Here is a 14,251-nt window from a genome sequence, read left to right as displayed (position 1 = left end):
CGATGTCCTGTTACGGAGCAAGGCGGCCCTCTGGGCAGCCCTGTGGTGGCCCCTGGGGCTTCAGGAAGGGAACTGAAAAATCAATTTGTTTATGAAGATTAGTGTACTATTTATTTAACATGGTATCATTATTATAATCAGCAGCGAGACTGTTTATGACTTCTTTTTAGTTTTATGTGCATGCTCCATTTTAATTTTACATTTAGGCGATTCCCTCGAAAAGTTTGTGTTAATTCTTCAACTCTGAAATAGCCTAAATACTTTTTAAATTAATCAGTTAATTAAATAAATAAAAATGATTTAGTCTCTTGTCTGAATGCAATTATCTAAAATTTAAACATGCAGAATTGTAGGCCTGCATACGGTTGACAAAATACACACATAATACATGGAACAGCTCTAAAATTACATTTAAGCTATTATACAATTATGTTTGTTTAAGTGAACACACAATAGACCTGAACTCACAGAATACTGCAAAAATGCAAAACTTGAAAAATAAAATGAGAAGATTTTTCTGTCAGATACCGACAGTGTGGCGGGGCAGAGCTTTAGAGTTTAACCATAAACCTTCTTCTGTCTTGGTGAGGGAGCTCTTGACACACTGATCCTTCTTTATTTACAGTGAACTGATCCGCACTGCTCTGCCCTCATGGTGATGCTTCACACGACTGACAGGCTGCAGGGGCACGGACACGTCCACAGCTACATGTAGCATCTGTACATGTGCAAGTGCGTGTGTCCCGTCTTTTCTGTGGTGAATACATATCACAAATCCTCACAGGCTAAAAGAAAAAAGCAACATAAATAGAAACCAGTTTCACATTGCAAAGACTCTTTTCAAGTTAAAATGGGCTATTAAATGCAGTACGTTTCAAAATAAAATCTCTCTGCTTGCATGAGGGATTAGATTTTTTTTTTTAACATATAGTCAAATAGCCACTAGAATTGACCTGAAACAATAAAGGCTCGGTGTGGGAGCCTTTTTTACTCTCATTCCTTCTGCTGGTGTTGTGTTTGTGTTAGTGTGTGTGTGTGAGTGTGTGTGTGTGAAAGAGAGAGAGAGAGCATTGTCCATTAGGCCTATCCCTCTAATAGGATTTGCAAGTCAAGAGTTTATTCTGGGTGTGTAACGGCCTCCACTGGGTGACTCACGTCACAAACTGTTGTGGTTTAGGCCTTTACACCAAGAACTGGCAAATCATGTAGACGCGGTCGGACAAGGCAGAAAATTGTGAAATTTGTATGAAATGTATAGCCTGTTGCCTCTCACAATTCATATTGATGGTTTGAAAATCTACCAGATTATGATTATTATTATTGTCTTCTGTTTCAAAATAAAGTTTGAGTTCCTGTAACAGTGCCTTAAGTAAAGAATGGGGATTCTCAGGTTTTTAAACATACCGGTCTTGTGCCACTGTGTGCATGTTTTTTTTTTAACTTGTTCTTGTGTATTTTTGTTGAGGCTACTTATAAAATAAGGAATTCTGCCGACTGTACGTGGCCTTGTGAGTATCAGTGAGACTGAATGTGAGTCCAATTCACAGCCTGGTAATAACTTGACACTCCGAGTAATGAAAGGAGCTGGGGTTAAGGCCTTCCTGTAACGCACCCTCCGAGCACAGGAGCACAGTATGTACTTCTGGTGAGTCTGGAGACTTGTTCATGGAAAATCAACAGGCTTTGATTGCCAACACTTGCTAGTGATTGATATTTTCTTTACAACGCACGGCCAGAATAGTAAATTTGACCATTTTCTTTACAGATTACAGGCCTATATTTTTAGGGTGAAGAGGCTGCTGTAAAGACAGGTTCTGGGTTCGAGCCCAGGCAGAGTCTGCATGTTCTCCCTGTGCCTGTGTGGGTTCTCTCCAGGTACTCCAACTTCCTCCCACAGTCCAAAGACATGCAGCTTAGGTTGATTGGTGAATCGAAATTGCACCTAGGTGTGTGTGTGTGTGTGTGCCTGTGTCTAAGTGTCAGCCCTGTGATAGACTGGTGACCTGTCCAGGGTGGACCCCACCTCTCGCCCGATGTCGGCTGGGATTAGTTTCAGCCCCCCTGCGACCCTGTTCAGGAATAAGTGGTATAGGTATTGGATGGATAGGCTGCTGTAATTGAGCACATCATCAAAGGGCAATAAAGACATGCACTGAAATGAATTATTTTACATTTAACAACTGTGAAAGGAGTGACCCACATACCCATTTAGTGTCAGAGAAAGGTTAACCTACATGAGGCAGCAGTAGTCACTTAAAAAAGAAAACAAATACACAATTAAAATGTACCACTGAATGATGATTACAACATATAATGTAAAATAACTACCATGTGTTATTTATCGCCATATTCCTGTTATTGAGAAAAACATACAGTATGTTCCATTTGGGCAGTGAGTGGTGCCAGTATTGGCCTTGGAATATTAACCTCATAATTTTCCAGACCTTTACATTGTTAATTTTTCATGGCAACCTGAATTTGTGACAACACTGAAATATTTGTACATTTTTAATGCTTCTTGTTTGATTTTTGTGATCATTTGTTTATTGTATATATATCAAAAAACACAGACCAAAACAAACAAGAGGACAGAAGCCAAACCCCTTTGCACATGAAGCTATTCTAAGTGAATCTCTTATTAAAGTTACTCTTGGCATTGTACAAAGGTACCTTATGCACATGTACTTATTTGCATACTTGGCACACATTACTCAGTATGTGCATGTGTGTATAAATACACACTCATTTTTAGAATGATTTCTCATAAATTTTATAGTTATACTTTTTTGAATTTTAGTCTCCCACTTTTAATACATTTCTTTACTTTGCAAGCCATGATTGTACTGGATGTATGTACCCTTATGTTTCATGCTCTTTTGTGTAAAATAACTGCAATTCTAATTTTGTTTGTTGACCAAAAACCTAATAATAAAAACCTAGATCAATAAATTATCTATCTATCTATCTATCTATCTATCTATCTATCTATCTGGCTGTTTGTCTGTTCTTTATTACATCCTTCTAGGTTCAGGTCTTACTTCAAGAACAAGGAGTTAATGTCTGAGCTAGACATTTACAATCATACTATTCATAATCATACACAGATCTTACTCAGACTATTTTTTAGAAGCTTCATGCACTCTGATGAGAATTCTTTCTAGTAACTGTTCATGGTTTATTGCTTTTTGCCTGCCGTTCACTGTGCCAGGAGCAATTCTTTGTTAAAAAGTGTGCTGCTTGGTTCTGGCAGCAGACCACCATCTTCGTGGTTGAAGTAAGAAATATAAGAAGATGTCTGCAGCCTCCGATATAGCCTGAAGTGTCCAGTGAGAAGCAGCACTGTTTGTGAGACAGGGATGTGTCTCGATAACAGACACAGCAAATACATTTTCTCAGAAATGTTTAGCCCCTGGACAGTCCTGTGTCAATAATTTGTATAAACACAAAGTACAATAGGGATCTGTTCTAAAAGTTCAAAGGTCTCTGGGGAGACTTAACCTATATTTGTAGTGTGTCCATTATGAACATCAGCTTGTAGAGATTTTAAATTGGCTTTAATTAGGTGTGACAGTGACTATTGTACTGTTACAGCTGTTGTCGTACTATATGTCATGCAGCAGACATTTATTAGAGTACTTTTCAGTTTATAGCCAAACAGTAACTGACTGTTCACCTTCAAGGACTTGTAAAGTTCCATATCTCTGACTGACTCCGGAGCTGTCTGGAAGGCAGGGAAAAGACACTAAAACACTGTACACGTTTTGTACACCTGAATGTGACTAAATACAACAACTGCACAGCAGTGGTATGGTTGATCTGAACAAATTATTAGATCAGCCTGTTTCCAAATTGAGGCATCACAGTAAATTATCCTTTGCCTGTAGCTATAAGTTTCTTCCACATGTATAAACTTACAACATGAGCAGCCTACAGTGTTTCTTTTGTCAGATTTGAAACTGTAGGCTAAGCCTATTTGTAGCCATTGTAGTGCCAGGAGAATTACAATATACATTTCAATGGACACCCTACAGGGCTGATGGAGCTTCCACTCACAAATATACCGTTTTTAAAAATAAATTGTAATTTAGTTGTTAATGAGCGGCTCTGTTAATATCATGCGTATTTTCCTTTTGCAGTGATCAGTCTATACTCTTCTGTGGTGGTCACTAAATAGATAGAGGCATTGTGCCATCTATATATTCAGTCATTATTTACGTACATGGTTAAAAAAGCAACAAGGAAGCGGCGCGCGACGTCGCTGTGATTTCCGAGTTTCCCGCTGTCACCTGAACGGCTCGTTTCCATGGCATCAGACAACACAGAGACCACAGGGACGGTGGTGAACCTGGACAATGTCTTATCAAAGGTGTCTTTCTAAAGAGGAACAGGACTTTTATGAAACTAAAAACGCAGCTGCTGAGTTTTACCGGCTTAACAGAATCCCCCAGGAGATAGAGAGAGCTCTGAACGAGCTCTTCTTCCACAACCCCGGAGACGTTCACGGTTACCTGGTATGAGCTTTATTAAATCCATGCTGTTAATAGATTGCCGTCCAGTCCCAACCACCTAAAAGTAACGTATAATAAAGTTATGCTAATATTATAGTATGTTATCTTCTGTGCTGCGGTCTTGAAAGTCACGGTTAGCCTAACACCCAGATAGTAACGCTGTCTTGTTCAGGACCGTCGCCCATAAGCTCCCTTAGAAAAGCTGTGGGGACCGGCTGTGCGCTGCCCTTTAATGGGTGTGGTGATTTTCCAAAACCAAGCAGTTACTGCTCATGATCTTTCCTATTCTAACATCAGAAAATACTGTTTAAAAGTCTTCATACATGTCCACTTACATGCAACACCACCTGTGGCCAACAAATAGCAGCAGTGTTTTTGACTCCTGTGTCCAAACAGCCACCATTTTAAAGGCGCGTGTGTTGCCGACGTCAGCACAACATAAGATTCTGAGCTAACGTGGTCATTTTTCCTTGTTATAATGTTTTGACAAAGGCAGACAAAGAATAATGACTAAGACAATGAGCAGATATTTGGAGCAAAATAGAAACGGATGTGTGAAAAATATTCCATTAACTGTTAAAGTCGTGTATACAGTGTTTTCCAGTAAACATTATTTTGGCTTCTACTGTTCACTTGATAACATTTAGGTGAGATGCATATTTATGTGTATTCTTGTATATTGGCTTCTAATGTTAGGTAATGAGAAGACTAGAGAGTAGTCTTGAATTTACTGATGATCCAAACAGCAAGCATTCAACTTATTTTGGCTCTGTTTTTGTGATTCTGTTACAACTACTGATACTATTTTTGTAATGTCTATTTTGTGTGCAGATATTTGCTTTGCTCAATGTTTTAATTGACAAGAACAGGAAATACCTAAGGGCAGCATAATGGTAGAAGTGGGGTTAAATGTATGTGTGTGTTAATATTCTTGATGAAAGAGAAGCCCAAAATGTACTTTGTGGATGCTGGCACTCTGAGTTTGTATGTTCCCTATGTGTGTTTGGATTTCTTCTGGGTATTTACACTTCCACCATCGGTACAAAGACATGCAGGTTAGATTGACTGACTCTAAATTGCCCGTAGGTATGAATGTTTGTAATTGTCTGTCTCTAAGTGTCAGCCCCATGATAGACTGGTGACCTGTCCAGGGTGGACCCCGCCTCTTCCCATAGCGCGGCATGGGACTAGCTCTACCTGACTGTAATAGTGAAAAGTATATGAGTTGAATATACATGTATTTATATGGAAAATGTTTGCATTTGAGCCAGTTTGAACACATCTTAATGTGGCAGATCTAGATTACCCTGCTAATTGCTATGGTCAAGTGCTTTCTAAGCAAGACATGAATTCTAAAACCAGCCTTTAAAGGCAGAAGAATCACAACTTCAGTGAAGTGCAGGACAAAACTGACCTTTTTTTTTACCATTAATGTCACTTTAGGCAAATTACTTTACAAATATCTCTGCACCACCAAGGATAAGCAGACTGAAGGGAAGGGAGGTTTACGATGCAAGAGGAGAACTATCCATTGAGGCGGAGGTCTTCTGCATTGTCTGCAACAAGGAAAAGGTAAAACTTATGAGTCACATTTTGACTTACCAGCTGCTTTATTAAGTACACTTATACAATTGTATGCATTTCAATTAAACCTTTCTGCCTTAGCATCTGTGTTTATGAAGTTCAAAATGTTTCAGTTTTTTGTGAAATTTGTGAAATTGTCATAAATGTATAAATTCAATTATACGTATATTACTGAGGTCAGAGTTAAAGGTGGTGTTGTACTGGACTACAGAGGTGTTCCTAATATTTTGACCCTCTCATGTATGTAGCTGGGGAGGACACAAATATAGAAACTCCTCTAAGTATAATATACAATCCCAAATCAGAAAAAGTTCAGATAGTAGGTAAAATCAAAATTAAAACTGAAAATAGTGATGTGTAATTCCTCTGTGTCCTGTAGCACATTGAGAACAACACAGCAGCCCATTATTTGATGTGAAACCATCAGCTTTATTCTTTGTTTTAACGATATTTACCTGGCAACAGATGCTGGTGGCTATGACACGGTTGACCAAGATATCCTAATATCTCGACTTAAGGAGTTAGTGGGCATTCGTGGTACTGCCTTAGAGTGGTTCAGGTCTTATTTGTCGGATAGGACGATGTCTGTTGGGTTTGCTGATGTTGAGTCCTCATTTACCCCGTTGGTATCTGGGGTTCCGCAGGGCTCAGTTTTGGGGCCCCTGCTTTTCTCTTTATATTTACTTCCTCTTGGTTGTGTTTTTAGAAAACATGGTGTTTCTTTTCATTGTTATGCGGATGATGTGCAGATGTACATACCAATAAGGGGAAGGGACACATCATCGGTTGTATCATTATTGTCATGTTTTAATGACGTTAAGAGCTGGATGACTTTGAATTTATTGAAATTAAATGATTTGAAAACTGAAGTTATAGTGTTTGGCCCAAATAATTTTGGTGATTCTCCTCCCAGTTGATCTAGGTTGCTTGCAGCAGTATGTGCGGTCGACTGTTACAAGCTTGGGTGTCAAAATAGATTCCAATTTTAAATTGGAAGGTCAAGTGAACACGGTTGTAAGGGCTAGCTTTTTTTCACCTTTGACAGCTGGCAAAGGTAAAGCCTTTTCTTTACATGCGTTTATTACGTCTCGCCTAGATTATTGTAATGTGCTCTATTTTGGGCTTAGTCAGACGTCCCTGGCCCGTCTTCAGAGAGTTCAAAATGCGGCTGCTCGTTTACTGGTTGGGGGGCGCAAAGGGGAGCATATCACTCCCATTTTGGCTTCTCTTCACTGGTTGACGGTGTATTTAAGAATCCATTTTAAGATTCTTTTATTTGTTTATAAGTCTTTAAATGGTTTGGCCCTCTCTTATCTTACAGAGTTGTTGCATCCCTATAGTCCTTCTCGGTGCCTCAGATCAGCTGATCAGCTGCTTCTTGAGATACTGACGGCTAGGTTGAGACTTAGGCGGGACAGGGCTTTTGCTGTGGGGGCTCCAAAGTTGTGGAATTCATTGCCCCTATATATTAGGCAGGCCTCCTCGTTGTCTGTTTTTAAAGTGTATTTGAAAACTCATCTGTACCTTTTGGCATTTGAACCGGTATGAGGCTCTGTTTTGCTGAGGATTTTTGTTTCATGATAGGTGGTTGTTTAATTACAATTTTGTTTTATTATTGTGCTTTGTGTTAAGCACTTTGGTCAGCTGTTGTTGTGTTAAATGTGCTATATAAATAAAGTTGATGATGATGATGATGATGTTGAAAATAAACACTCACTTCAATCCTGATGCTGCAACACATTACAATAAAGGTTGGGACAGTAAAGCGTTTACCACGGTGTGATGCTGCTGTTCCTTTTCACAACACTTAAAAGCCGTTTAGGGACTGAGGACACCAAGTGATTCAATGTGTCAGGTGTCATTTTGTCCCATTCTTCCTGCAAACAAGTCTTAAGGTGCACAACAGTCCTGGGTCTTCGTTGACATGATCTACCTTTCAACATGTGCCAAACATTCTCTACTGGGGACAGGTGGGGACTGCAGACAGACCAGTCCAGCACTCACCCTTTGCCTCCACAGCCAGGCCTTGGTAATGTGGCAGTATCCAGCATAGGCTCAGCCCTCGGCCTTTACACACTGAAATCCCTCCAGATTCCTCGAATCGTTTAATGATGTTCTGCACCGTAGAGGGTGACATATCCAAATCCCATTCTATCTTTCTTTGAGGAACATTGTTTTTAAACATTTCAATAATTTTCTCACTCATATGTTGTCAAACTGGTGGTCCTCGGCCCATCTTTGCTCCTAAAGGGCTCAGCCTTTCCTGGATGCCACTGTTGTACCAAATCATGATGCAGTCACCTGTTGACATCACCTGTTTCAAATGGGATCATCATTTCATTGTTTTACCTCGTTACTGGCCCTGAAATGTAACCGACCCAACTTTGTTTGGAATGTGTTGCAGCATCAGGATTGAAGTGACAAAGAATAAAGTTGATGAGGTATCACATCAAATAATATGCTGCTGTATTGTTTTCAGTGTAATACAGCATACAGATGATTTAAAAATCACTATTTTCACTTTTTAATTTAGGTTTTTACATACTGTCCCAACCTTTTCTGATTTAGGGTTGTACACTGTACGCTGATTCTGGAGAAACAGGTTACAGGGAGACAGGGGACAGGCGCTGGAAAGTCTCTGGGGAGGTAGCTCATCATAGTCTGTACAGTAGAGGTTGGGACGATGTTGAGAATGGAGGGACCTCCTACTAGTCAGCCACGTCACTCATAACAGCTCCAGCAAATGTGTGGCAAATAGCTTGTTGGTATTCTTTTAATGAGGTTCTTCCCTCTCTTGATACTCAGAGCATGGCCTCAGCTGGCCTGCCTGGCCATTGTGGGCCTAAGAAGACTTCAATGGACGGGAAAGCAAAGAGTCAGGAGAGGGCTGACCATGTGATGACTGCTGTCCAATGGATCAGTGCACCTCTGAACAACAAGCTGAAGGGCCAAAACCCCTGTGACCAATCAGACATCGATCATATACTCAGGTAGTGTTCCCATTTTTTTCAAGCTACTGTGAAGGACAGCATCTCTAGAGGGGTAATGGAATGAAAATAGGCTCTGAGACTTTTGATTGTTCAACTGTCTCCATGTACGCCATAGATCAAATTGTAGTATCATTGTATATTTTCTATTATTCCACATGTTGTTGTAAAATAGTTTTTCATCTATGTGAGTAATGTAAGTTCCCTTATATTCAGTTGTTGTGCTTGATCAGTCTGCTTTCAAAAGTTATTAGCCCTAGATGGTTTATTTGTTTGTGGAAAGGTTTTGGTGTGTTCCACTGTACTGTAAATGATGCCTAAGCCTTTACATCCTGACCCGAATAAATAAGGGAAGAAACCAAATACCTGTAATTTTTCATTTTCATAAAAATGAAATGTTCCCTTCAGTGGATCTCTTCATAGGGCTGCTTACTGCCTGCAGTACAGCAACAAAACATGCAGGGAGAGTACATCTCTGGTTCCAGGACTCTTCTAGGATGAAACTTTGAGCTTATGTTCCTGATTTATAAATGTACTCTAGAAATGTTGGTATTTAAAAAATCAGAAACTTAGCTTTTGTTCACATTAATGTAGGATGAGTCGAGGTAAGACAAGGTAAACAAACAAACAAAAAGAACTGTGCCTTTTTTCCATGGAGATCCAGTGGGGCCTGTATAGTTCCCTGTGTGTTGACCTCATGCAAAGGTAATGCTTTGCACTTGTCTTCCTATTGTCAAAGACTATCATATGATCATGATACCCTCGACTGGGTGCTTTTGCATTATGTCTCATGATCCAATAGAAAAGCTAAATGAGGCCCTAATCTTGGGGTTAGGGTGGGCAATGCCATTCCAAATTTGGAATGACAAAGAGTGGAAATATTTTAGGTATAACAAGGAGCTCACATTAGTTGTATCGCTGTAGACTGGATAGTGTATTTTATCCATGTAGGAAAATGTACCTGTAGTCTTGAAGAATGTATACTGTGTATACTGTGTTATAATGTATGCAGCTGCATCCTTAAGTGTGCAGCGCTAGACTGAGACCTACAGATATCTAGTCTAGATTCCAAAAGTCCACATACCCAGAATTAGAGTGGCAAGAAAAAGCAAGGGAACCCTTTGGAAAGGCTTACATTTACACTATGTATAATTTAGTTTTGTGTTGTGCAGGCCTGAGCCACAGCTACAGGTAGAACGGGTTTGATGTTATTGCTGAAGTTCAACCAGTTATTAAATCCAAGGACTCACTTACTTTTGCCAGCAGCACTGAGAAGGTTTAACTTTTCCATCATTAACTGGTGTATAAGAAGAGCTCAGAAAGACATATGGACGCAGTGGTTCTCCAGCGTCCTCCCACAGTCCAAAGACATGTAAGTTAGGCTGACTGGTGGCTGTACATTGCCCATAGGTGAGATTGGTTGTTTGTCCCAGTTCTGTGCCAGTTGTTCCCTTTCAGGTTATAAAGTAGATTTTGCAGAGAAGCACACAGTGAAGTGTTCCTGTGTTCTAATGTATTAGGTGCCACAGAGATTCTGGAGCTCAGTAGAGCACAGGTAGCTTGTTTTCATTCCAGGATGTAATTCTGTGCTCTGTAATTGCACAGCAATTTCTTCATGGAACGCTACGTGGAGGAGAGAAACATCTGCAACATGGTGAAGGAGGAGAGCTGTCCACCTAGTGAGCCTGAGGTGGTGCTTCCTTCTCCAATACCCACACAGAATAAGGACAAGAAGAGTGTTGACAAAGGTGGAGTAGTGCTTAGCTCTACAGCAGAACTTGCCTAATGTTGGGTATCAACATGTGATTTCACCAGAAAGGGAACACTGAGCTCTCTAATAGAGAAAATAAAGGATAAAAACAGTTTTTCCTTTATTATTACTGCATGATAAAATGTAGCATTTTGTCTGTACTTTGTCAAAATATATGACACTGCAGTTTACTGCTTTCTCTGTGTAATATTTGTCATGTTTAATGTTTTGCCTAAGAACTAAAGGGTAGTGGTGGAGGTTCAGTAAATCCAATGGAAAAACAAAAAGCAACAGCAAATGTGTCTTGTCAAAAAGGTTTGTCTCTGTAGCCAACACTCAATCAGCACTTCATTATGCCTAGCCAAAATGAAGTCTAATCCAACAGTCCTGTAATAAATCCTCTGTCGTGAAGGTGAGAAAGTTTAGTTTGTGTTCAAAGTTTTTTAGCGTGGATTAAACTGTGTGAAGGTGAGAAAGTTTAGTTTGTGTTTTTTAGCGTGGATTAAACTGCGTTATCATTTGTGCTGCTGTTTAACTGTACTGCATTATACTGGCAGATGTTTCTATTATCCTGTTCACCCTATTCTTCCAAGTGAGGCTAGGCTATGTAAATAACAGAAACACCCACAACACCCATCTTTACATTACAGGCAAAAAGAGCAGCGCCGAGAAGCCACTTCCTCCAGCGGAGCCACCAGAACCAGTTCTGCCTGGGAGCTGGGCCATTGGCTCAGTGTCTCTGGCTGTTGCTAAAACCGGGGCACAGTTACAGGGCATCCCTTTCTACAAACACATAGCAGCTCTGAAGAACCGAGAGGTTAGACTACACAAGTGCACGCACATACATGCACACAAAAACAACACGGGGAGAAATGTATAACATTGTCTTGAACATTTTTCTTCAGACTCCAGCACAGTTTCACATCCCTGTCCCCTTGGTAACCTTGCTGAGCTGTGGGAAGACTTCTCCTGGAAAACTGAATCTATTTGAAGAAGTCATCCTGATCCCCAGAGCAGGACAGCGAGTCAAACAGGTACTCACACCTCCCAGTCACACGTCTGTGTAGCTGGTTCACGTCTGGCCTCCTATGCTAGTTGGCATAGACATGTTCACTATATAGAGTTGGCGTTCTTTGTGCAACTTCGCTGTTTACTCTGTTGTTGCTACGATGTGGGAAGTTATTGGTATAACATTTACAAAATGCACTGAACTGTGAACTTCTTCAACAGATCATCCCAATGACCCTTGAGTTACAGAAGGAGATGATGAGAATAACGAACACATCAACAAAAACTGGGGTGAGGAACGCAGGCTTTGTGAGAGCATAGAATGTAAAAGGTGGAGTTGGGATTCAAAGTTTTTTCTGTTACCGAGCTTTCCTAAAAGATCCATAAAAAAGGAGATTTATACTCGATTTTCATTGTTAATTTTCAAATTAACTCAGGTATGCAGGCCTGAAGGTGGAGTATGTCGAAATGCTTATTAAAGCTTTCAGTACATTTCCTAGCTGCCTTTTCCTTCATGCATTTGTACTGCATGCACGTGGTCTTCTGCATTGCTCATTAACCCCTAGCACTTACAGGCATAATGTGAACAGTGGAGAGGGTCAGTGGAACATACTTGTTTTCTAATAACCTTGCAGTAGCAACTGTCTCATTGAAACCTATGAATAAATATTCATCTATTGCCATTTACATGCAGCTTCTGCTAAGCTGCTTTTCAGCAGATGTATCCAAAGAGGAGAGGAAGGAACATTGTAGGTTAATGTATTTAATACAGCTGGATGGCGTAAAAACACAATATGTAAACATAGACGTTGTTAACAAAGCGAACTGTGTCTTTGCTCCGAGGCCACTCCGACGATCCACTGTGACAGCGGAGCATTGGCCGTGAGCTCCGAGAGACCTGAGCAGCCTTTGGACCTGATCACTGAAGCCTGTGCTAACCTTGGACTGGCACTGGGAACAGACGTCCATTTAGCACTAAACTGTGGTGCCCCTGAGCTAGTGGACTATGTAAGTGGATGAAAGATAGTTGCTGAGCCAGGATGTTGGGAGTCCTGCATACAGCCGAAGAGATCAGTTCACGTGCAAATACAGTATAGAGACACAAAGCAGTGAAGATAACTGATTGTGTTTTCTACTTCTCTCCCTCTGAGTCTAAAGGAAAGTATGAAGTTGCAACAGGAGTCCTGAAGTCTCCAGATGAATTGGTGGACATGTACCGAATCCTCATCAGCAAATATCCAGCAGTGAGGGCCATAATCGATCCATTTAGGAGAGAGGTACATTCAAAACACTATCATGCTTTTCTCATTTTCTCAAGTTCATATATGTTAAAAAAAAGTTTATATAATGTGTATGTAGTTCCTCCTGACACTTACAGTAAGAGTATTAAGTATAAAGTGACAGCAATTCTGTAAATTCCTAAGCAGTCGGTTTAAACACAGAGATGGCTTTAATGTTAGTATAACACAGTACACAGTGTATTTGTTGGGGACTGTTTTCATGGGTGGATTGCTCCACAGTTCATGCCCTAGTGAGCATTTCCAGCAGCAGCACAGCATACAGTATGTGGGCCTGACTCAGAATAAACTGCAGTGTGTGTGTTCATGGTAATGAGGGTGGTGTCCTAAAATACACCATTTCAAGATTTTAGACTCATACAAGTCAGAAGTTAATATCCAAGTTATCAATCTTAATTGTAGTAAAATTAGTCAAAAACTATTATAAATATATTTCCATCTGCTGTCATGGAACAGTTTAGAAATGACCTGTAATAACAGAGCTTGGAAGAAGATATGTTTCTGCTTAGAATGTTGTAATGTCAGCTGAAACCTGAAAACTAGTTTGAAGCTGGTGCCACTGCAGTAAGCTGTTAACAGGCTGACATGTGATACTGTAGGTTTGTTCTAGGACATTCACTGCCATAGCTACACATGTAGCCAGCCTTCCTTTATGAAATACTCCTCTGGTTTACTGTAGGCAACTTGTATTCAACAACACATCTGACTGCCTACTTGGAGTCACCAACAGATCTAGTTCTACTAGATGTGCAGCTTACAGCAAACATTCTTGAGTTTCCATTAACAACAAGCAGGGCCAAAAAAAAAAAAACCTCAGGTCGACTGTTTGTAGATGTCAGTGTTTATATTGTTTAGCATGTTCATCACTGAAATGCGCCTTGTTCTTGTGTGTGTGTTTGTATGTTAAGGATGCAGAGCAGTGGGAGAAGCTGAGCAGCGCCATTGGAGACTCATGCTCACTGCTCGCTGACAGCACTTACAAGTCAAAGGCCCTGCCTCTTGTTGGAGTCAGAGGTCACATCTTAAAACACATTCACGAGACAACTGTCAGTGATTTGGTCAGCATCACGTCAGAGCACCAAGGTAACAGATGCACTGAGGTATGGGACAGAAAAC

General features: G+C 40.4%; 1 protein-coding gene across 4 annotated transcripts in view; it reads left to right on the top strand.

Moving 5' to 3' along the window:
• Positions 1 to 4,278: 4,278 nt before the first annotated feature.
• Positions 4,279 to 14,251, top strand: part of eno4 (enolase 4) — a 15,394-nt gene continuing 5,421 nt past the window's right edge. For 3 of the 4 annotated variants that reach the window (XR_002275500.1, XR_002275501.1, XM_020607627.1), the window contains exons 1-10: positions 4,279 to 4,511; positions 5,952 to 6,080; positions 8,898 to 9,082; positions 10,685 to 10,827; positions 11,480 to 11,646; positions 11,735 to 11,863; positions 12,060 to 12,128; positions 12,681 to 12,845; positions 12,989 to 13,114; positions 14,044 to 14,218. Coding sequence is in view for 2 of the 4 variants with exons in the window: in XM_020607627.1 (XP_020463283.1) it covers positions 4,353 to 4,511; positions 5,952 to 6,080; positions 8,898 to 9,082; positions 10,685 to 10,827; positions 11,480 to 11,646; positions 11,735 to 11,863; positions 12,060 to 12,128; positions 12,681 to 12,845; positions 12,989 to 13,114; positions 14,044 to 14,218 (1,447 nt within the window). In the remaining 2 variants the exon portion in view is untranslated. The remainder of the gene's footprint in view (positions 4,512 to 5,951; positions 6,081 to 8,897; positions 9,083 to 10,684; positions 10,828 to 11,479; positions 11,647 to 11,734; positions 11,864 to 12,059; positions 12,129 to 12,680; positions 12,846 to 12,988; positions 13,115 to 14,043; positions 14,219 to 14,251) is intronic. The other variant, XM_020607628.1, reaches the window with a different exon arrangement.

Source organism: Monopterus albus, unplaced genomic scaffold (assembly GCF_001952655.1).
Source record: "Monopterus albus unplaced genomic scaffold, M_albus_1.0 scaffold87.1, whole genome shotgun sequence".
Lineage (NCBI taxonomy): Eukaryota > Metazoa > Chordata > Actinopteri > Synbranchiformes > Synbranchidae > Monopterus > Monopterus albus.
This window is presented reverse-complemented; position numbering and strand designations above follow the sequence as displayed.